The 22,251-nt window shown below is 43.4% G+C and overlaps 1 protein-coding gene across 1 annotated transcript in view; it reads right to left on the reverse strand.

Annotated features, from left to right (window-relative positions):
• The window catches only part of LOC124612696 (eukaryotic translation initiation factor 2-alpha kinase-like), a 197,049-nt gene that overhangs the window by 163,750 nt on the left and 11,048 nt on the right, over window positions 1-22,251 (reverse strand). The window contains exons 3-4 of the mRNA XM_047141039.1: window positions 21,660-21,783; window positions 1,207-1,360 (exon numbers count right to left, since the gene is read on the reverse strand). Coding sequence (XP_046996995.1) covers window positions 1,207-1,360; window positions 21,660-21,783 — 278 coding nt within the window. The remainder of the gene's footprint in view (window positions 1-1,206; window positions 1,361-21,659; window positions 21,784-22,251) is intronic.

Below are 22,251 nucleotides of genomic sequence, written 5' to 3' on the forward strand. Positions count from 1 at the left end.
ATAGAATAGCATGGAGACCTGCATCAAACCAATCTTTGAACTGGAGATACCAACAAAAAACAACAACAACAACAACATTCATTACTGAATCAAATAAAGCCTACAAGCATCCACCTGAATTTTCTACATCATATCCTGTCTTTGTTACGCATTTTTCCCACTGAATGGCAATATTTTGATGCCATCCTCAAAGAAAGAAGAGGGACTTGTGTACAGCCATTTGGGAATGAACTATTCTACTGCTCCATTCTCATCAAACTGGTGTCCTCCAAGGTATTCCTTCAGCAGTACAAACATGTAACATTGTTCGAATACATTTATTCACCAGACTGTGGATGGAGCCTCCTCAAAACGACCACAGGTGTGGTGCCTTCTTTCACAAAAAACTATATGATCACACACTGCGCAACAGACTTCCGTACCTTTTGCTCGCACTTAGTGGCCTGACTCGTACCATTGCATCATGTTAACTGCAGCATTACAATGCTACCCCACCAACACACTGTCAACATCAGCCCCATTTCCGTCCACTATCACAGCCACCAGATTTAAATTCCCATTCATATTTCATAAACTCTTACACATGCTACATTGGAGCTATTGCTCAGTACCTGGACTAAAGAATTTATTTTGTGTTAAGCACACTAATTTAAGACCACCATCATGGAAGGCAAAGATTCAGTGGAAGCAGTTGCTCTATTCACTGCTTCCCTTTCAAAACCAACATCAAATTATAAAAAATAAATGCAAATAAATGCTCCAGTTTCATATCCATGACCAGCATGAGTGAATACCACATGGGGCATGGAAAAGAGAGCTTTTCCACAACTTTTTAACAATTGCTAGCTATTGATACTTGCAACAATCAAGTATAATGAATAATGCCACAGCATGTATTTCTTCTTGGTGAGGCAAAATACTTCAATGGCACAAACATTTTAGTGAAATCTTTTCATGTATGCAATAATAACTGGTTCAGGTGAACAAAATATTTCTCACAATACATTTGCAAATCAAATGCTATTACAGAAATACAATATTCAAAAGCAGACATCCACAATTTAAAAAAAAGTGCAGTATGGAGAAGTTGACCCATCACTTACAGTGACAAAAATGATATAAAATTAAGAATTTTTATTTCACCATAGACTAAGCTGACAGCATTAGAACCAGAATCCACTGAATTAAAAGATTAATATACATTACCTGCAATTAGCAGATCATCTGAAAAAATGAATGAAGAAGATTGGAGCAAGTTGTCAGCTGTTATTGGTACTGCTTCAATACTTTCACCATTAAATTTATACAGACCACCACTTAATGATGGAATCATTCTCACCCAGTGTCCATTATTTGATAGCTGAAGAGAGAAAAGCCACAGTTACTCACACAACACAGAATTGCAACTATACCTACAAACTTATTCAGGTCACATGTATACTTTTTCCCTGCCTGTTGCAAGCACAATTCAACATTTTGCAAAAGCTTCCATTACAGTCACAATAGTTTAATGTGTGACTTCTTGAAAAAACACTTACATTTTTATTTCAGTGCAAAACAACATTACCGTATGTGAAGCAAAAGCAAATAATTGAGAACATGCCGCCACTGTAAATGATACAGCAGCAGACTTAAAAATTCACATAACAAGGTACTGGTGAACTATTTCATTTTTAATTTTATGCTGATTTTACAGATGACTTGCACTCTAGAAGCTAATGCAGGCCATCTTTGAAAGGTATTATCAAGATTTGGAATACATTAATTATTTTTTCCTTGTTCTATAAATAATCCCCCCTCCCCAGCCCCCCCCCCCCCTCTCTCTCCTAATAATACCTTGGCCATTTCTGAATCTTCTAGAAGTAGAAAGCAAGAAGAAAGGAAGATTAGGGTTTAGCCTACCACTGACGACGGAATCATTTGAGAGATATATAGATAGATAGATGTGTGGATGGATATGTGCGTGTGTGCGAGTGTATACCTGTCCTTTTTTCCCCCTAAGGTAAGTCTTTCCGCTCCCGGGATTGGAATGACTCCTTACCCTCTCCTTTAAAACCCACTTCCTTTTGTCTTCCCCTCTCCTTCCCTCTTTCCTGATGAGGCAACAATTTGTTGCGAAAGCTTGAATTTTGTGTGTGTGTTTGTGTTTGTTTGTGTGTCTATCGACCTGCCAGCGTTTTTGTTCGGTAAGTCACCTCATCTTTGTTTTTATATATAGATAGATAGATAGATAGAGATAGAGAGCACAGAAAGTTAAGAATCAGGCAGGAAGTGCAACAGTATACAGCATGCTGCTAAATGAGGCGAAACAAAATTGTGCGGCCCACTGATAAGGAACATGGACAACATCATGTTTGAGGAGAGAGAGATTCAAGTCCAAGCTTCTAACTTCTGACAGTCAATTATCAAAGACGTCGTGTAAATTGGAATGTGTGGCAACAACTTTAATAGATGTATCGGTTCTGCACTCAGCAATGCATGGAAACACGCATTCATTCAGTACTTAAAGAGTGCATCAAAGTATGTCCCATATTATACATTGTCTTGGAAACAATGAAAGAGAGTAACATTTATCACCAGCATTAATGTTAACTCTGGTTTCAGTCAGCACTACAACATAATTTACATCTACATCTACACTCTGCAAACCATTCTGACCTACATGGCAGAAGGTATATACGGTTGAACCACATTCTGTGAGTTTCTTCCAGTTCCAACTACATACAGAGTGTAGGGAGAATGATAGCTAAATTGCAACTGGGCTATGGATATTACTGCATTTGGGAAATTAAAATATCAAGAAGGTGACTTACTTTTCCTATTTTCATTCACTGGTGTCTTTTGACACCATATTCTCGATATCTCTTCATTGAGGAAAAAGGTGTTTGTTGCACAGAAGCATGTAATAAGAATAATAAGTGATAGGCAATCTACAACAATTGTAGGCATACTTTCAATCCTGTTGGGCATACTGACAATAACATCACTGTACATTTATCCTGGTATGAAGTTTGTTGTCAACAATTCGTAACAGTTTGGAAATAACAGTGACATTCGTCATTCTAATATGACACACAGAAATGACTTTTCACTAGCCATCACTCTGTCTTTGTGTGGGACAGAGAAGAATGAAGTAGTCAGACACAAAAATATTTAACTAGTATAAAGAAATGACAGGTATAGTGAGAGAGGGAGCCATGCCACAAAACTTGAAAAACTGAGTTTTTGACATTCCTAGTATACACGTCATTTGTTGTCCGCCATCCAAAATAGAATGGTGTCACATAGTTCCCACGTTTCCTGCACAGATTTTCTAAGTTTGAAAATATGTGTAAGAGGAGGCACTATGTTGCCTACTGGTGTCTGTCATGTTGGTGGCGAAGTTGCCAACACAGTAATGTTAACAAATGTTACAAAATTTTATCATATGAGAAAGGTATGCTGTTATTTAATTTTTGCACTTTCTGATGTATATTTTATGTAATTCTTTTGGTAATGGAAGTGACATTTCTGGTAGCTGTACTACACAATATTTAAAAAAAAAATACGGGTGCTTATGTATTCGAAAACGTTGAAAGTTGTTGTAGAAAAACATATTCATAACACAGGCAAATGAAAGAGAGAAAATGTAAAGAAGAAAAGGAACAGTGGACACGAATAAAATCAGTAAAAAAAAAAAAAGCAGCAACTAAGCAACAAGGACATGAATGTGACTGTAAGATACTAAAAACGCATTATTTTGTGAGTTTTACAAGCTGCAAGAGTATAACAATCAAAACGCATACCTAAATGATATTATTGAGGATAATGATTGCAGTCAGGTGTATGCTAAAAAAAATGTGATGATCTAGGAGTGAGTAGAAGAAAGAACTCATTAGCTCGTCTGTGACAACAGCTACTGGTACAAAGCTTAGAGTACGTTCCAAAGCTTTTTGTGAAATATTTGCAGTTTGCAGAAGAGAGTGTCAACAGTTAGTGAAACAGGGGAGTGTGTAATGTTGGTGAAGATGTACATTATGATGAAGTAAGCAATGAACTTTAATACAACATATCTTGGCATCCCGCATATAGATAGAAGTGGAAAATACGGCAACGCATAGCTGCCGACTATTACGGATTGCTCATAACTGTTATGGATTTATCACCTTAGTTATGGAGTCATGGGAAGTTACCAAAAAATTATGAAAACAGACATTTCATTATCTGACAGTGTTAAAAAGCCGAAAACAGTACTGTTTACATTTTGCTACTAAAATGGTTTACAGACTGTAATGATTTCCTTCCTGAGTACACAGTAAACTTGGCTATGAATGAATTAGTCACCACAGCTTACTAAAGGCACTTTTACACTGAGTTTGAAACATGTTCTGCAACACTGTTTGCAGTCAGTACTGGACTATCGATGTTTGCAACATGTTGCCAACATCTTGGATATACAAAATCAGTGTTCCACGGCTGTGAATGTACAGATCAAAGGAACACTGTTCCTGGCCTGCTACCACTAAATGTCGCTATGCAGCGCTGGTTTTTGCTTTTATTCCATCTGCAGTGTTGTGCATTGGCTTTACAGAATGGCATGGGCAAGAAGCCAAATTTATGAGTTTGGCACACTTGATAAGCCAGAGAAATGCCTCTGGAATGTTTAAAGTCATAGTTATAAAAATATTAAACAGAGGCATGACTCCCTCCAAAATCTGCTCTGTTGCTTCGCACCAGCAGCAGTGACACAGATAAAACAAATTTAAGTCACTCATTTCTTAATACTGCAGTAGCAACAACAACAACAACTACAACAGGATTCATTATCTGACTTTGGAAAAATTTGTCATCAACAAGTTATGTGAGATGACACCATATGAAAGGATGGCAGCAATGAACCTCATTGGACTGTATTCGAAACCATTTAAAACTTTTCTGAAATACAGAAGTTGTTATTCACAGAGAAACAATACAAAAGAGCCATACATTACAAGTGTGAAAACTATGGCTGAAATGCACCATCTGTATGAAAAAGAGTGCCAAGATTCAGTAGCTTTACTTGTTAAATATGAACCGTATGTACGTAATGTATTTGAGGACAATATTATGGAAATGGAAGAGGATGTAGATGAAGATGAAATGGGAGATAAGTTACTGCGTGAAGAGTTTGACAGAGCAGTGAAAGGCCTGAGTCGAAACAAGGCCCCGGGAGTAGACAACATTCCATTAGAACTACTGATGGCCTTGGGAGAGCCAGTCATGACAAAACTCTACCATCTGGTGAGCAAGATGTATGAGACAGGCGAAATACCCTCAGACTTCAAGAAGAATATAATAATTCCAATCCCAAAGAAATCAGGTGATGACAGATGTGAAAATTACCGAACAATCAGTTTAATAAGTCACAGCTGCAAAATACTAACGCGAATTCTTTACAGACGAATGGAAAAACTGGTAGAAGCGGACCTCGGGGAAGATCAGTTTGGATTCCGTAGAAATGTTGGAACACGTGAGGCAATACTAACCTTACGACTTATCTTAGAAGAAAGATTAAGAAAAGGCAAACCTACGTTTCTAGCATTTGTAGACTTGGAGAAAGCTTTTGACAACGTTAACTGGAATAATCTCTTTCAAATTCTGAAGGTGGCAGGGGTAAAATACAGGGAGCGAAAGGCTATTTACAATTTGTACAGAAACCAGATGGCAGTTATAAGAGTCGAGGGGCATGAAAGGGAAGCAGTGGTTGGGAAAGGAGTGAGACAGGGTTGTAGCCTCTCCCCGATGTTATTCAATCTGTATATTGAGCAAGCAGTAAAGGAAACAAAAGAAAAATTCGGAGTAGGTATTAAAATTCATGGAGAAGAAGTAAAAACTTTGAGGTTCGCCGATGACATTGTAATTCTTTCAGAGACAGCAAAGGACTTGGAAGAGCAGTTGAACGGAATGGACAGTGTCTTGAAAGGAGGATATAAGATGAACATCAACAAAAGCAAAACGAGGATAATGGAATGTAGTCAAATTAAATCGGGTGATGCTGAGGGGATTAGATTAGGAAATGAGACACTTAAAGTAGTAAAGGAGTTATGCTATTTAGGGAGTAAAATAACTGATGATTGTCGAAGTAGAGAGGATATAAAATGTAGACTGGCAATGGCAAGGAAATCGTTTCTGAGGAAGAGAAATTTGTTAACATCGAGTGTAGATTTAAGTGTCAGGAAGTCGTTTCTGAAAGTATTTGTATTGAGTGTAGCCATGTATGGAAGTGAAACATGGACGATAACCAGTTTGGACAAGAAGAGAATAGAAGCTTTTGAAATGTGGTGCTACAGAAGAATGCTGAAGATAAGGTGGGTAGATCACGTAACTAATGAGGAGGTATTGAATAGGATTGGGGAGAAGAGAAGTTTGTGGCCCAACTTGACTAGAAGAAGGGATCGGTTGCTAGGACATGTTTTGAGGCATCAAGGGATCACAAATTTAGCATTGGAGGGCAGCGTGGAGGGTAAAAATTGTAGAGGGAGACCAAGAGATCAATACACTAAGCAGATTCAGAAGGATGTAGGTTGCAGTAGGTACTGGGAGGTGAAGAAGCTTGCACAGGATAGAGTAGCATGGAGAGCTGCATCAAACCAGTCTCAGGACTGAAGACCACAACAACAACAACAAACGTACGTAATGTAGTGAAGGCGACCTGTCTATGGGTGACAACCCCGAATAAGCCTCTCAAGCTAACAACTTGGGTAGTATCTTGGGCAGTGGCTCGCCACTGTCCCACAAAGAATAATCTTCATCTGAGCATGGAGGGAAATTTCGCTGAATGCTCTACCCCAGGTGGTAACCAATCCATTGACACCCAAGGTGATATTAGCGGACCTTCGGATTCTGGGGAGTTCGCACCAACATGCTTCGAGGATGAGTCAGAGCATCCTGAAATCACAGGACATAAACTCAGACCAAGACGGCAAAGCTTCTTTGCAAAATTTAATGCTAATCCACTGCTCAAAGTGGGTAAATTGAAACATCTGACTGATCTGCTAACAGAACACAAAATAGTACTGACAGCAGTACAGAAAACAAGATTCATGGATGATCGTGCCTTTGAGTCCCAAGGATACAGAATCCTCAAAGGAAAAGAGGTTAGCGGGTAATGAAGATCATACCCCACTTAGGTACAGGATTTATAACCAGTCACAAGATGCTGGATTCAGTGACTGACTTCACCTCCCCAAGCAGTTGTATATCCATCCTCCCACTCAAACGTGCTAACAAGAGCTACAATGTAGTCAACGTACATGCCCCAAACAACCAGGACAACAGACGCAATCCTGACAGAATTGACAAATTCTGGAAAGCCTTAAAAGATGCTCTCTAAAGTTCCAGAGACACACACTGTGGTACTGCTTGGTGACTTTAATGCCTATCTGGGAAGAGAGAAAAAGTACAGAAATAGAGAGGGCAACTATTCGACACATATGATAACCAACTGCATTGGCGGATGATTGATGGATGTGTGAAGGACTTGTGGGTTTGTCATGAAGTCTACAGCCTCCAGACACCTGCCAAGGAAGCAGAAGACTTAGTTTTTTCCTAACACCAAAGATAGACCATGTGGCCATTTCAGTAAAACCTCAAAAGGAAATACAAACTGTGAAGGTAATAAGAAGTGCCAATCTGGACTCAGACCATTACCTCTCAAAGATCAAAATGAGACTCCAGCCTATACGAGTACACAGAACCTCTAATATGGTGAGATTTGATGTAGAGCAACTTAAGAACAGACAAGAAGTAAGCCAGAGACTGAACAGTACAGACTTCAACAGCGGTGACCAACTGAAGGAGACACTTGTGAAGGTGGCCAACGAACTTGGCCCCCCCTCATGAGAAGAAGGAAGCATTCTTGGTGGAATGAAGGCTGTGACAATGCAATAGCCCAAAGATAGACACTATGGGGAAAGTGGAACTGTGAGAAAACCAAGAAAAATTGGGAGAACTTTTTGGAACAAAGAAGACTTCCGGCTAAGATAATTTGAGGAACCAAACAGACTTTCACACAAAACCAACTAACCCAAATCGAAGAGAGCTTCACTAAGAATAACTCCAGAGATATCTACAGACCTTCAAGCAGCTAATCAGAAAATACAATCTGCCAAGCCTCCACTTCAGAAACTTGCAGGGCACACTGGTTTTTAAGGACAAGGACAGCTGCCACCTCTTAGTTCAGTACTTTAAAAACCTACTCAACTGTGATCCATGCAGTGAAGACTTCAACTATAAACAAATCACACCAAACACGGACGCACTGCCCTCTTCATTGGAAGAATTTGGGCAAATCCTTGAGCTTCTAAAGAATAATAAGGCAGCTGGAGAGGACTAACGTTGCTGCATTGCTGCACTCTGGAAATGTACTGGATGCAATGCTGTGGGCAAGCTCATTGAGATCATCCAGGACATCTGGGAAACAGAGAAATTACCACCTGATTGGAACACGGCCCTGATCCATCCACTTCACAAAAGAGAGATTTTACTGATCTGAACGACTACCGTGGAATTTCTCTTGTCCCGGTAACACACAAGATTCTCTCCACAGAGTTACTAACAAGGGCGGAAGATCAACTGGATAGTCAACTGGGAGAGTATCTGGAAGACTTCAGGAAGACCCAATCCTGTGCTGAACAAATCCTCAATCTTAAAACTGTACTGGCATACTCCAAGATGAGAAACCACAAGATGGTCCTCACCTTTGTTGACTTCAGGAAGGCCTACGACTCCACTGATAGAGAAACAATTAACAAAATACTCCAGGAACTAGGACTAGACAAAAAAAAAATCTGCATACTCTTTCTAGAAGCATTGATCAGCACCCATTCAAAGATCAAATTTACAGGGCAGATCTCAGAAAGCTTTGAGATAAAGACTGGAGTGAGACAATGGGATAGGCTCTACTTATCTTCAACTGTGTCCTGGAAAAGGCTGCGAGAGAATGGTGTGAGGAACTGACCAATTTGGGTGTTCAGAGTGGCGTCTACCCAAGCCACAAGAAAGAAGGACTGATTGCAGATTGCCTGGCTTTTGCAGGTGACATGGCACTGATTGCTGATTCTCTTGAAATGGCACAAACGCAAGTAAGCTGTCTCTGAAAACAGGCAGCCAAAGTGGGTCTTCAAACAGAGTTCTTCACCAACATCAAAGAAGCTAACAGAGAGATGTTACTAGACCAGGGGAACATCAAAAGAACTGAGAAGTTTAAGTATCTCAGCAAATAGAATGAACCCGAGCGTCAACAAGTTGGAACTACCCTATTGGCTGACTATGAGCGCCTACACCAAAAACGCCTGTCACACAACCCGAAACTTTAGAACCATGCATCAAGTCATATGACCAAAAACCCTGTAAGCCATGGAATGTCTTTCCATGAACCAGAGAGGTCTGGTGGAGAAACTGAAAGTCAGAGAGACGAGAATCCTCAGGAAGATCCTTTGTCCAGTAGAAGAAGATAAGGAATTCAGAAGGCGACATAACTCGGAGCTCTATGAACATATTGAGAGGCTCTCTGACTGTGCAGTTGCAATATTGCCTCCAAACAGATTGACCAACCATCTGTTCATCTTCTGGCAAATCAAGAAGGTTTGCGCCACTTGGTTGACAGAAACTGAAAAGGGTATTAAAGAGCTGGGAATAACTATCTCCAGAACAGACAGTCTATGAGACATACCTTGAAGGAAGTCTGAGGACTTCAGTAAAAGCCCCGAAGGAAAGATACCCCCTGGACGGAAGAAAGGAAGGAGTTACATCGGCAGAGGATGCAACAGAACTGGGCAAACACCAAAGCCCAGAAGTTGAACAAGCATGGTCTGAAGTAGGCCCATTCTGAAGAAGAAGAAATTACGTAAACAATAATGGAAATTCCTAGATAAAATAATACATAAAATAAAGGAAAGGCAACCAATCAACTATAGCTGACTGATGCTTGGTGCATAGAAACACACAACAGAAAACAGTATTCACACTAGTTTTTGAGCTCTCACTTTTTCTCTAGCAAAAGTACACACATTCTCACACAAAACCACACAGTCACCCAAATGCACAAATCCGTGGCCAACACTTCAAAAAGATGATGATGAGATAGAATATACGATGGGATAGAAGGGGTAACTCAATAAGTAAAAGCTGAAAAAAAATCGTGGAAGGGGGGAGGGGGGGTAGATATGATATAGTAGAGGAAGAAATAGAAGAAAGAATTATAGGAGAATACAGACTCAGCAATAGAAACGAGGAGACAGATTCCTTGAGTTCTGCAACAGATTTTAACTCTTAATACACTGTTGAAAAATCACAAGTGGGAGCAACATATTTGGAACAGGTCAGGGGCATGGGAAGGTACCAGATGGATTACATCATCATTAGACAGAGATATTGCATTATAAGGTCTACCCAGGAGCTGTTATAGCTCAGATCATGAATCAACAATGGCAAAGAAAAGAGAACTGTGAAGAAAAACCGTGGGATAGTGAAACACTGGGGAATGTTCAAGTGCACTCCAAGTTTTCTGAGGCTGTAGGCATTGCAATAATCAATATCACAACAAGTAGTTTAATCAAGGAGGAATTGACATACCAAAAATGAGTTATCACAGTACGAGGACACATAAATACAAGTAGAAAAAAATAACTGCAAAGAAACTGTAGGTGATAGAACAAATACTTCAATTGGATTAAGGAAGACCATTCAACGAAGAGCGGACATGTTGAGTTTGCTAGGTTTTGGAGTAATCCTTTTATGAACTAGAATAAAATAAAAACACACACACACACACACACACACACACACACACACACACACACACACAAATGCCTATGCCATTACATGGTACTGGCTGGACTGAGTGTGCCAGTGCTGCATTTGAGCATGTTGACTAGGTTGTGGTGAGGGTAGTGTTGCGTGGAGCGGCTGGAGGGAGGCAAGAGCCATGGAGACAGAATTGGGGGTGGATGGCTAGCAACTTAGGAGGAGGCAGCCAGGTTTTTTTTTTTTTTTTTTGGTGGGGTTTAAGGGCGCTCAACTACTGAGGTCATTAGCGCCCGGTCACCGTTGTTAGAGCACATGGAATCTAGTAAAACTCAAGGGGAGGGGGGGACACCAGAAAGACCTGACAAAGATGCAGATAAAATAAGTAAAAAGGTTAGATGTCTTTGGACAAGCCAGTCAAAGTTATAAAATGCAGAACACGAGCAGCTGCTCGAGCGTCATCAGCTAAAATATCCGGTAAAGTAGATGGCGGGGATAGGACAACACGAGATTGACTAAAGCAGGGACACGACAATAAAACATGGCGCACTGTTAATGCCTGACCACAAGGGCACTGCGGGGCTGGGTCACTGGAGAGCAGGTAGCGGTGGCTAAACCGGCAATGCCCAATCCGCAACCTGGTCAGAAGGACCTCCTCTCGCTGAGATGATCGGGCAGCCTCATTCCCAGGCACTCCTACATGTCCGGGAACCCACAGAAAGCTGACAGGAGAACCATTATCAGCGAAAGAATGGAGGGACTGCTGTATCCGCTGAATCAAGGGATGGACCGGATAGGGAGCTCCAAGGCTCTGAAGAGCACTGAGTGAGTCAGAGCAGACTACATATGATGAATGGCGGTGGCGGCGGGCATACTGAACGGCCTGATGGAGAGCAAAAAGCTCGGCCGTAAAGCTCGAACATTGGTCGAGGAGCAGGTATTTAAAGGTGGCGGCCCCGACGACAAAGGCACAGCCGACACCATCGTCAGTTTTGGAGCCATCGGTGTAAATAAAGGTGTGACCGGCAAGTCGAGCACGAAGTTCAACAAACCGTGAGCAACACACTGCAGCCGGAGTACCCTCCTTCGGGAGTGAGTAGAGGTCGAGATAAATATGAACCGGAGCCTGGAGCCAAGGTGGTGTCGGGCTCTCACCCTCTCTGAAGGTGGTAGGGAGGGCAAAATCCAATTGTCGAAGCAGGCGAGGGAAGCGGACTCCGGGGGGCAGCAGGGCAGACACATACAACCCGTACTGACAGTCGAGAGAATCGGAGAAGAAGGACTGGTAAGAGGGGTGGTCGGGCATAGACAACAGCCGGCAGGCATACCGACACAGCAGTACGTCGTGCCGGTAGGTCAATGGTAATTCAGCAGCTTCAGCATAAAGACTCTCGACAGGACTAGTGTAGAAGGCTCCGGTCGCAAGACGTAACCCCCGTTGGTGGATGGAGTTGAGACGGCGTAAGAGGGATGGCCGAGCAGACGAAGCTCCCATAATCCAGCTTCGATCGGACTATGGACGGATACAAGCGAAGCAGGACAGTGCGATCTGCTCCCCAAGATGAACCACTAAGAACTCTGAGGACATTAAGGGAACGTGTACAACGGGCCGCCAAATAAGAGACATGCGGAGACCAACACAGTTTCCTGTCCAACGTGAGCCCTAGAAACTTAGTTGTTTCCACGAATGGGAGAACAACGGGACCGAGATGTAAGGATGGCGGAAGGAACGCTTTATATCGCCAAAAGTTGATACAAACCGTCTTCTCTTCAGAGAACAGGAAGCCATTTGCCACGCTCCATGAGTATAGGCTGTCTAGACAACGCTGAAGGCAGCGTTCCAGGAGGCATGTTCTCTGGGCACTGCAGTAGATCGCGAAGTCATCGACAAAGAGAGAGCCTGAGACATTAGGTGGAATGCAATCCATAATTGGATTGATCGCGATGGCAAAAAGGGCTACGCTCAAGACGGAGCCCTGAGGCACTCCGTTCTCCTGGAGGAAGACGTCGGACAATTCGGAACCCACACGTACCCTAAACTTTCGATCCGTTAAAAAGGAATCAATAAAAAGGGTCAGGCGACCGCGTAGGCCCCACTTGTGCATAGTGCGGAGGATACCTCCTCTCCAACAGGTATCATAAGCCTTCTCCAAATCGAAGAACACGGCTACCGTTTGGCGCCTTCGCAAAAAGTTGTTCACGATGAATGTCGACAAGGTCAGAAGGTGGTCAACAGCGGAGCGGTGGCGACGAAAGCCGCATTGGACATTGGTAAGTAGCCGTCGAGATTCAAGAATCCAAACTAACCGAGCATGAACCATGCGCTCCATCACCTTACAGACACAGCTTGTAAGAGAAATGGGGCGGTAACTAGAAGGAAGGTGTCTATCCTTCCCGGGTTTGGGTATAGGAACGACGGCGGCATCACGTCAACGCATGGGGACCTGACCTTCGGTCCAGACGCGATTGTAGGTACGAAGAAGGAAGCTTTTGCCCGCCGGAGAAAGGTGTGCCAGCATCTGAACGTGAATGGCATCTGGCCCCGGAGCAGAGGACCGGGACAGTGCAAGCGCACGTTCGAGTTCCCGCATAGTAAAGGGGGCATTATAAGTTTCCAGATTCAGCGAGTGGAAGGAAGGTCGCCAAACCTCTTCTGCCTCTTTCCTGGGAAGGAAGGCAGGGTGGTAATGGGCGGAGCTTGAAACCTCCGCGAAAAACTGGCCGAAGGCGTTGGAGACAGCCACAGGATCAACGAGGACCTCATTACCTGAGGTCAGGCCAGGTACCGAGGAGTGGGCCTTAATGCCCGACAGCCGGCACAGGCCACTCCATACGACAGAAGAGGGAGTAAAACTGTTAAAGGAGCTGGTGAAAGAGGCCCAACAAGCTTTTTTGCTGTCTTTGATGACTCTACGGCATTGTGCTCGGAGTCGTTTGTATCCAATACAATTCGCCAACGTAGGATGGTGGCGAAAGGTGCGTAAAGCATGTCGTCGAGCACGGATAGCGTCTCTACAAGCCTCGTGACGTGAAGAAGAGGTAGTACGAGGAATGGAACGTTCGGCAGCATTGATGATAACAGCCGTGAGGTATGCGACCTGACTGTCACAACTGAGAAAATCGTGGTCCGGAAAGGTCGCCAGGGAGGAGTAAAGTCCCCAGTCAGCTTTCGGTATGTTCCAGCTCGAAGGACGTGGGGATGCGGTGTGGTGCAGGAGACGAACGACACAGGGGAAGTGGTCGCTCGAATAGGTGTCAGAAAGGACATACCATTCGAACCGACGGGCAAGAGTTGTAGAACAGATCGAGAGGTCCAAGTGGGAGTAGGTATGAGTAGAGTCTGAGAGGAAAGTCGGGGCGCCAGTATTGAGGCAGACAAGATTGAGATGGTTGAAGACATCCGCCAAGAGTGAGCCTCTTTGACAGGATGCAGGAGAGCCTCAAAGGGGATGATGGGCATTGAAGTCGCCAAACAATAAAAACGGCGGGGGAAGCTGAACGATCAGGTGCATCATGTCAGCCCGACTAACAGCAGATGACGATGGAGTGTAGATGGTACAAACTGAAAAAGTAAAAGCAGAAAGAGTAATACGGACAGCTATTGCTTGGAGTGGGGTGGTCAATGGGATGGGATTGTAATAGACATCGTCCCAAACGAGCTACATGACCCCACCATGAGCTGGGATACCGTCCACAGGGGTGAGGTCATACCGCTCCGAGGTATAGTGGGTAAAGGCAATACGGTCAGTCGGGTGCAACTTGGTTTCCTGGAGACCAAGGACGAGCGGACAGTGCAGGCGGAGGAGCAGTTGTATTCCTCCCGATTAGATCGAATACCTCTTATGTTCCAATGTAACAAGGCCATCGCTAGTCAAAAAGGAAGGGGAACGAGACGGGGGAAGAGCTGGTCACCTCGACGGCCGCGGAGAGCCAGGTTTCGAGGGAACAACGCTACAACCGGCGGGAGGCGGATCCTGTTCCATCGAGTCGTCGCCAGCTGCGGCCGCTGTCCCTGGTTGTGTAGGAGGGGCAGCATCATTTGCCGACGAGAGGCCAGCTGAGTGCCTGGCAGCAGAGTGTCCCAGCGAAACTGAGGACGGCCGGGAGCAGCGACTCACGGATGGAGCGTCAGACGAAACGCGCCGGGGTGGAGAGGGGAATAGAGACTTCTTCTTGGAGGCCTTCTTGGAAGTCCGAGGAGGCACAGGGACGGTGGGCTGGACCCGAAGAAGGTCCTCACGCGCGGGGTCCGTTTTGGAATGCCGGACCTCGGAAGCTGGAGTCCGGAACGTTTCCCTGATGGACGCCTGAGAAGAGGATCGCTTCTCAGGCGGGGGAGGGGGGGGGGGGGGGAGGAGGAGGAGGAGGAGGAGGAGGAGGAGGAGGAGGAAGGGTGGCCCCTGGGGCAGAGGAGCGTTGGCCACGGGGGAGGAGGATTTGGAAGGGAGGGATTTGGGAGGCGGAGGCAGAGACCTCGGATGGGGGGAGGAGGCGGAGGGGGGACAGGATAGGGGTGAGGATACCGCGGAAGGAGTGGACACAACTGAGGCAAACGAAGTGGTCAACAGCACGGGATGGAGGCGGTCATACTTCTTCCTGGCCTCAGAATAAGATAGCCGATCCAAAGTTTTGAGTTCTTGTACCTTCTTCTCCTTCTGATATGCGGGGCAGTCTGAGGATCTAGGCGAGTGGATGCCAGGACAATTAACGCACCGAGGTGGTGGGGTGCATGTATGTTCCTCAGGAAGAGGACGTCCACAATCGCCACAAAGAGGCTCAGCCTCACACCATGACGACATGTGCCCAAAGCGCAAACACCGAAAACAGCGCATAGGAGGCGGGACATAAGGTCGCACGTCGCACCGGTAGCACATCACCTTTACCTTCTCCGGTAGAACATCCCCCTTGAAGGCGAGGATAAAGGCCCCGGTGTCGATGTGACGGTCTTTGGGGCCGCGCTGGACTCGCCGGACGAAATGCACGCCTCGGCGCTCCAGGTTGGCCCTGAGCTCCTCATCAGATTGCAGCAGGGGATCCCGATGAAAAATAACCCCCTGCGTCCTATTTAGTGCCAGATGCGGGACAATGGACACTGGGACGTCCCCCAGGCGGTCGCACGCCTGGAGCGCCGCCGACTGTGTGGCGGAGGTGGTCTTTATAAGAACGGACCCCGAACGCATATTACTGAGAGCCTCGATTTCCCCGAAGATGTCCTCAATGTGCTGAACAAAGAACATGGGCTTGGAGGTGGCGAACGTCCCCCTATCGGTTCGAGAACAGACCAAATAGCGGGGGAAGTACTTCGCCCCAAGCCGGCGGGCCTGTCCCTCCTCCCAGGGAGTGGCCAAGGGGGAAAGGGCAGGAGAACCGGAACTAGAAACAGTACCTTTCCTTTTGAAAGACTCGGCCGCAGAGTGACCTGATACGTGTTGACGTTTCATCTGCGAAACGTCCGCCCCGATACCACCCACTCCGACCAGGGGCTCTCCCCACGGGCGCCACCCAGCCTCAGCAAGGGCCGCCTGGCAGGATGACCATAGCCGGGAGTCCTGATGCCCCAAGGAGACAGGCATCTACTCCTTGGCCGACGTGGGGAGGGTGCAGCTCAGGTATCGGCAGTACGATCCCTGTGTTGTCAGGGGGCTACAACCTAGAGGGTACATGACGACCCCACCACAACGGGCTGGCTACCGTGCTGGATTTCTGGTGCCATGGAAAGTCCATCATGATAGTAGGTGCAGATGGGGACGCACTATGGGTGTAACTTGTACAACCCATCAGGCGTTTAGGCCCAATTTGAGGAATAGTGGGTATGGTTACAACGCCGGTACAATGCTGAATGCCAAGGTCTTAGTGCACTGAGGACCAGTGGTACACCACGTAAGGCGTCCTTCCCCAAAAGGCTCGTACTTCTGTAGAATTTTGAAAAATGGAGGTCAAACCCCAAGGGGGACCATCACATGGAAGGCTGAAACGGTTGAAACTCCTTTTAGTCGCCTCTTACGACAGGCAGGAATACCTCGGGCCTATTCTTACCCCGGACCCGCAGGGGGGGCAGCCAGTTTGCTGGCTAGGAATGCGAGGGAGGAGTGTCAGGTATACAGACTAGGCATGTAATGTGCAGTTGTAGGAGCCACTGGGGTACGGCAGACGCTGAAGGGACATGAATAGGGAGAGGGTGACAGTATGGAGTAAAGGGACGCTGTTGTGTGGAGGGTGCAGAGACAGTGGGTTTATCAGAGATTGAGGTGAGGATGATCACAGGAGTGGAGGATGTATTTTAAGGATAACTCCCATTTGCTTAGTTCAGAGAAGCTGGGGGTGGAGCAAAGGATCCAAATGTCCTGTGTTATGAAACAGCCTTTGAAACCGAGCATGATGTGGTCAGCTGAATGTTGTGCCACCAAGTGGTCAGCTTTGTTCTTGGCAACAGTTTGGTGGTAGCCAGTCATCCTGGTGGACAGCCGATTGGTAGTCACACTGATGTAAAAAGATGTGCAGTGTTTGCAGCAGAATTTGTATATGCCATGCTGCTTTCACCGGTCACCCAGCCACTGATGGCATAGGAGAAGAGGCCACAAGTTGGGCCACCTGTGAAAGCAGCCATGTCATATACCAATCATGCAGCAAACACTGTACAGCTTTTATAACAATATGACGATCAACCAGCAGTCCACCAGTATGAATGGCTAAAGGCAAACTGTTGCCATGCACAAAGTGGAACATCTGGTGGCACAACATGCTGAATTTCAATGGTTACTTCACAAACTGGGCCATCTGGATCCTTCCCTTCGCCAGCACCTTCTCTACCACCCACCTACACAGATGGGTCGTATTCTTACGATATATCCTCCACTCCCATAATCATCCTGGTCTCAATCACACGTAACCCACTATTCCTGCACCCTCCATCCAACAGTTTCCCCTTCCTCCATCTGTCACTCCATCCCTATTCACTTCCCCATGTCACCTTCAGCATCACATGCCTAGCCCGTACAACTGTCACCCCTCCCTTCTGCATCCCTAGCCGACATATCGTTTGCCGGCCTTGGAACCACTAGCCATCCACCACAATCCCTCTCACTGGCTCCTGCTACCCTCTACCATCCCACCTAGCCCTACCCCCACCACAACATAGTCAACCTGCTAAAATGCAACAGTGACACTGTTGGTCCAGCTGGCACATTGTAATGGCACAGGTGTCTGTATGTATAAAAGTATATATGTGTGTGTATTTTACTTTGGCTTGTAAAAGGATTACTACAAAACCTAGCAAGTTTTCTTTCTTTTCGTGTGTGTCCAATGAAATCTCAATGCTTCTGCTTTAATCCAAAAGTATTTACATTTTAGAAGTACTTTTCTACAACATAAATACTTCAACTTGTTGGCAAAAGAAGAAAATACTAAAAGTCTAGGAAAAGAAAGTCATTCCATGATATGTCACTTAGAAGTGAAAATAAAGTCAAGTGAAATGGCTGTAGGAAAGATGTTAAGAAACTGAAAAAGCAGTTGTCAGAAGACAGTTTCAGCATGCAATAAAGTCAAAATAAATTATGGAGAATTTAGAACCAAGGCATCAGAATTAAGAGCGTACAAGGCTTTCCACTACTAAAGAAAGAGTAAACCGACTACCTTTATACATGGAAGACCAGTGTGCTAATGTGATAGAAGAAGATAAACAGTAACTGATTTGGACATAATAGGTCCAATATTTGAGTTTGAAAGGGCTTTGGAAGCCTTGGAATACAATGAAGAGGAGGGAATAGAGTACATTCTTTTAGAACTTCTAGAACCATTGATCTGAATGATCATTCAAGTCGGTTTTCCTAAGGGTTTGGATTAGATCACAAATGTTTCTAGTCTTTTTATACTTCACTATGAGACTTCTGATATGTCGTCACACCTTTGGGGAAGAATATCATCCACACTATTCCAAAGATAGCAAGAACAGATAAATGCTAGAACTATTACACAAACCATTTGACAATTTCACGTATCCAAGAATAGGCCTAATATACAAATGAATGAAAAAGAAAATTGAAGCTGTTACATGTGGCCTGAGGGATTTTACAGCAACCAAAGCAAAAGTTCCTGTGTTACTGAATGCAACAGATGTGTAAAATCAACACACAATCTGTCAACAAAGTAAAGTCTTTGGACAATGTAAAGTGGTGCAAGTTGTTGAAATTGTCACAAACAGGTGTACACAACAGGAAAATATGGGTAACATATAACATGCACAAGATCAAGCGAAACAATAAGAATAAAAGATCAAGTGAGATGTGCTGGGATTAAGAAGGGTGTAAGGGAAGGATGTACTCTTTATCCTCCACTGTTCAATCTGCATAATGAAAAAACAAGGATGGAAATGGGATTAAAACTCATGGAAAAACACCATCATGAGTTTCACTGATGACTTATCTACTATGAAAATAAGAAAGATTTACAGGACCTATCAAATGGAACAAACAGAATGAGCAGAGAATGTGGACGGAGAGTCAACCAAAGAAAAACAAAGCACTGACGAGTAGCAGAAACACAATTAGCAACAAATTTAACATTACGAGTGAGGACAAAATGGTAGAAGTGAAAGAATTCTGGTACATTGGATGAAAAAAAAGAGACAATGGATGAAGCATGGTCAACATAAGAAGCAGACCATTGCAGGCAAAGACAGCATTCCTCACCAAAAGAAGCCTATTCAGTATCAAACATATACATTAATTTGAGGATGAAAATTCTGAGACCATATGATGAGAGAAAACTTATGGGAAAACCATAAAAAAAATAGAACTGAAGTAGCTGAGAAGTGATTTTACAGAAGGCTGCAGATAATTAATATAAGAGGAGACGTTCTCCATAGAAATGGTGAGGAAACGTGTTTGAAAACACTAAGTAGATGAATAGGCAGGACAACCCACAGCACACACTAATATGACAGAAAATACCTTCCATGATATTAGTGGGGGATGTATGGAGGCAAAAACTGTAGACAAGGAAAGGGATCCAAATGTATACAGCAAATAATTGAGAATGTCGAGTGTAAGTGCTACTCTTAGATGAATAGGTTGGCACAAGGGAGGTTGCATCAAATTAGTCAGCATAGACATGAGATGGAAAAAAGAACATCTGCAATCAATGGCTCTCCAAAAGTTGTAAGTGTAATTCTACAAAAAGAGTTCTGCATACTTCCATTTAGCTCCCATTTGTTTCAAGACACAGTTCTTTAGAGTTGTGCACACATTTAGTCCTTGCATTTTATCGTTATGCATATTCTTAATCCTAAGTCATCCATTGTAAAGGAAACTTGTTCAGCCAAATAAATTAGTCATTTGGTAGATACAAAAAAATTACTTTAAAGACTTCATTAACCTCTTCTCTCAGTACATCAGACGGGACTTTTACACAACTGAGTTACTAAATCTTTTGCATATCTGTGTGCTCTTGATCTATATTACAATACATTCTGTTATTAAGATCTTTCCCTTTTATCCAGACAATCTCTTCACACCCCTAATCGCAATTTGTCCATCTATCTAACAATAAACCCACATCAGAAATATTAACTGAAGTAAAATCAGACAATGGATAATCCAAGACAGAACCTGTACATAAATTGTTTTTCCCGTATTCTTCCTATGAAATTCACAGTGTGAAACAAAATGAATGGGGAGAAGAACCATCAAATTTCTTGGTTAAGATGGAACCAATGATAAAACTGTACCCAATATATGTCAGTCAGAAATTACAAGCACATAATACTATGAAACTAAAGGAGAGTCATACTTGCAAATTTTTATGAAATACATGCCATAAATAGAAATAGAATTATTCAGGATTTAGTGTGTGTTGACTACCAATTCAGGACCAAACTGCCGCCTTTCAAGCTAACACAGACCTTGGGAAATGCTACAGTTTGGTCTGTCAACACAGCCTACAATACATAACCAAAAATAATAATACACAAGCAAAATAAATATTGTCACATTTCTGCTTTCTAATACCCACTCGTGGTGAGGCAAAAGCGTACTGCAAATAGATTAGGCTATTTGTGCTAGTTTGTACATTATTCAGACAGGCATCTGCAACTGGTATTTCTTCCAGTCCAGACTGACATTTACAGTTAACTCAAATTCTTTCTTCTCTCTACAACAAAGAAAGTTAAACTGTGTCACCTCAAACGACTATATTATTAGTATTTTCCCTTAGAATGAAGGATAACACAGTTTCTGCTCTGCTTAGAAAGTTTCAGAAATTACAGATATATCCTTTCACTAAATTTAATCATTTCTGCACATTCAAACACCTACTCATCATGACAATGGTTGGAAAACCAGCTATCTAAAATGCTATATTTTGAATGTATAATACTGTACCCATATACAAGTAATACAAGAAAACCAACTAATGTGCAACCCTGCACTCTCATCATACCTCCCACCTCTACTATGGCCTCGATGGGGATGGGATGTTAAATCCTTATCTTCCTTCCTATTTTCACCTCTTTCTGCAAACAAAGATAGTATCGTCATTTTGTAGCTCACTAGCTTCCCTTTTAAGTTGTCTTTGGCTTTCAGTTTTCATCTTTTGGCTTGCCCTCACTTAAAAATTATCATTCCTCTATATGTTAGGTCCAGTTTTTGTTCCTAGCACAACAGTCAGCCTTTGAGACAGCATTACAACGTTATATACACTATTTGGTATCAGCAGTCAGTAATCTTCCTAATACAATGTGGCATGGTTTGGAATTAATGTATTTCCTGATCAGTTTCATATGTTGTGTTAACAATTAATGCCACAGTCAATACACTTCAGTACTGTAGAAAGAACCTCAAAAACACATGCTACAAGACAATTACAGATTACATTTTTATGAACTGTATAAATTAACTAACCTCTCGTCTATGGATGCTAGATGAAAGCATTGGTCCAGGCCCAGTTTCAATGCTCCAGGCCAAAAAGCCGTCTTCCAAATTAAGGGCTGATAACGAGCCATCTAGTGTGCTTACATATACTAACCTAAAAAAAGAGAAAAGTTATCAGTCAGATATTTAAATACTAAATTTATCTGCTGGCACAGTATCTGCATACCCCATTACAAATTTCTGTTCGTGTAATTATTTGGGTGATTCCGTGTGAACCTGAGTCTGCAATTATTTTAAGTTTTTTTTGTAATTTAATTTATGTTACAGTTTTTTGAATCTACTAAAGTTAAAATTTTATTGTTCTGAAAAATTACTAAAGCTACAAAACTACTCAAGGAAATATATTTATATAAATTTGTTACTACTGTAGATGAGAATGTAGGACATCTAGACTGGCTTTTATATTGGAGATTTCAGCTGCTGTTGATGACGATGATGATGATGGTGATGATGATGATGATGATAAGTTTGAAGAGCAGAACATACGAACTTTGGTTTTCAAAGAAACATATGATATTAAGTACACAATTTTCAAAAGAGCCCCACCCATGATAGAAAACAT

Source organism: Schistocerca americana, chromosome 4, assembly GCF_021461395.2.
Source record: "Schistocerca americana isolate TAMUIC-IGC-003095 chromosome 4, iqSchAmer2.1, whole genome shotgun sequence".
Taxonomy (NCBI): domain Eukaryota; kingdom Metazoa; phylum Arthropoda; class Insecta; order Orthoptera; family Acrididae; genus Schistocerca; species Schistocerca americana.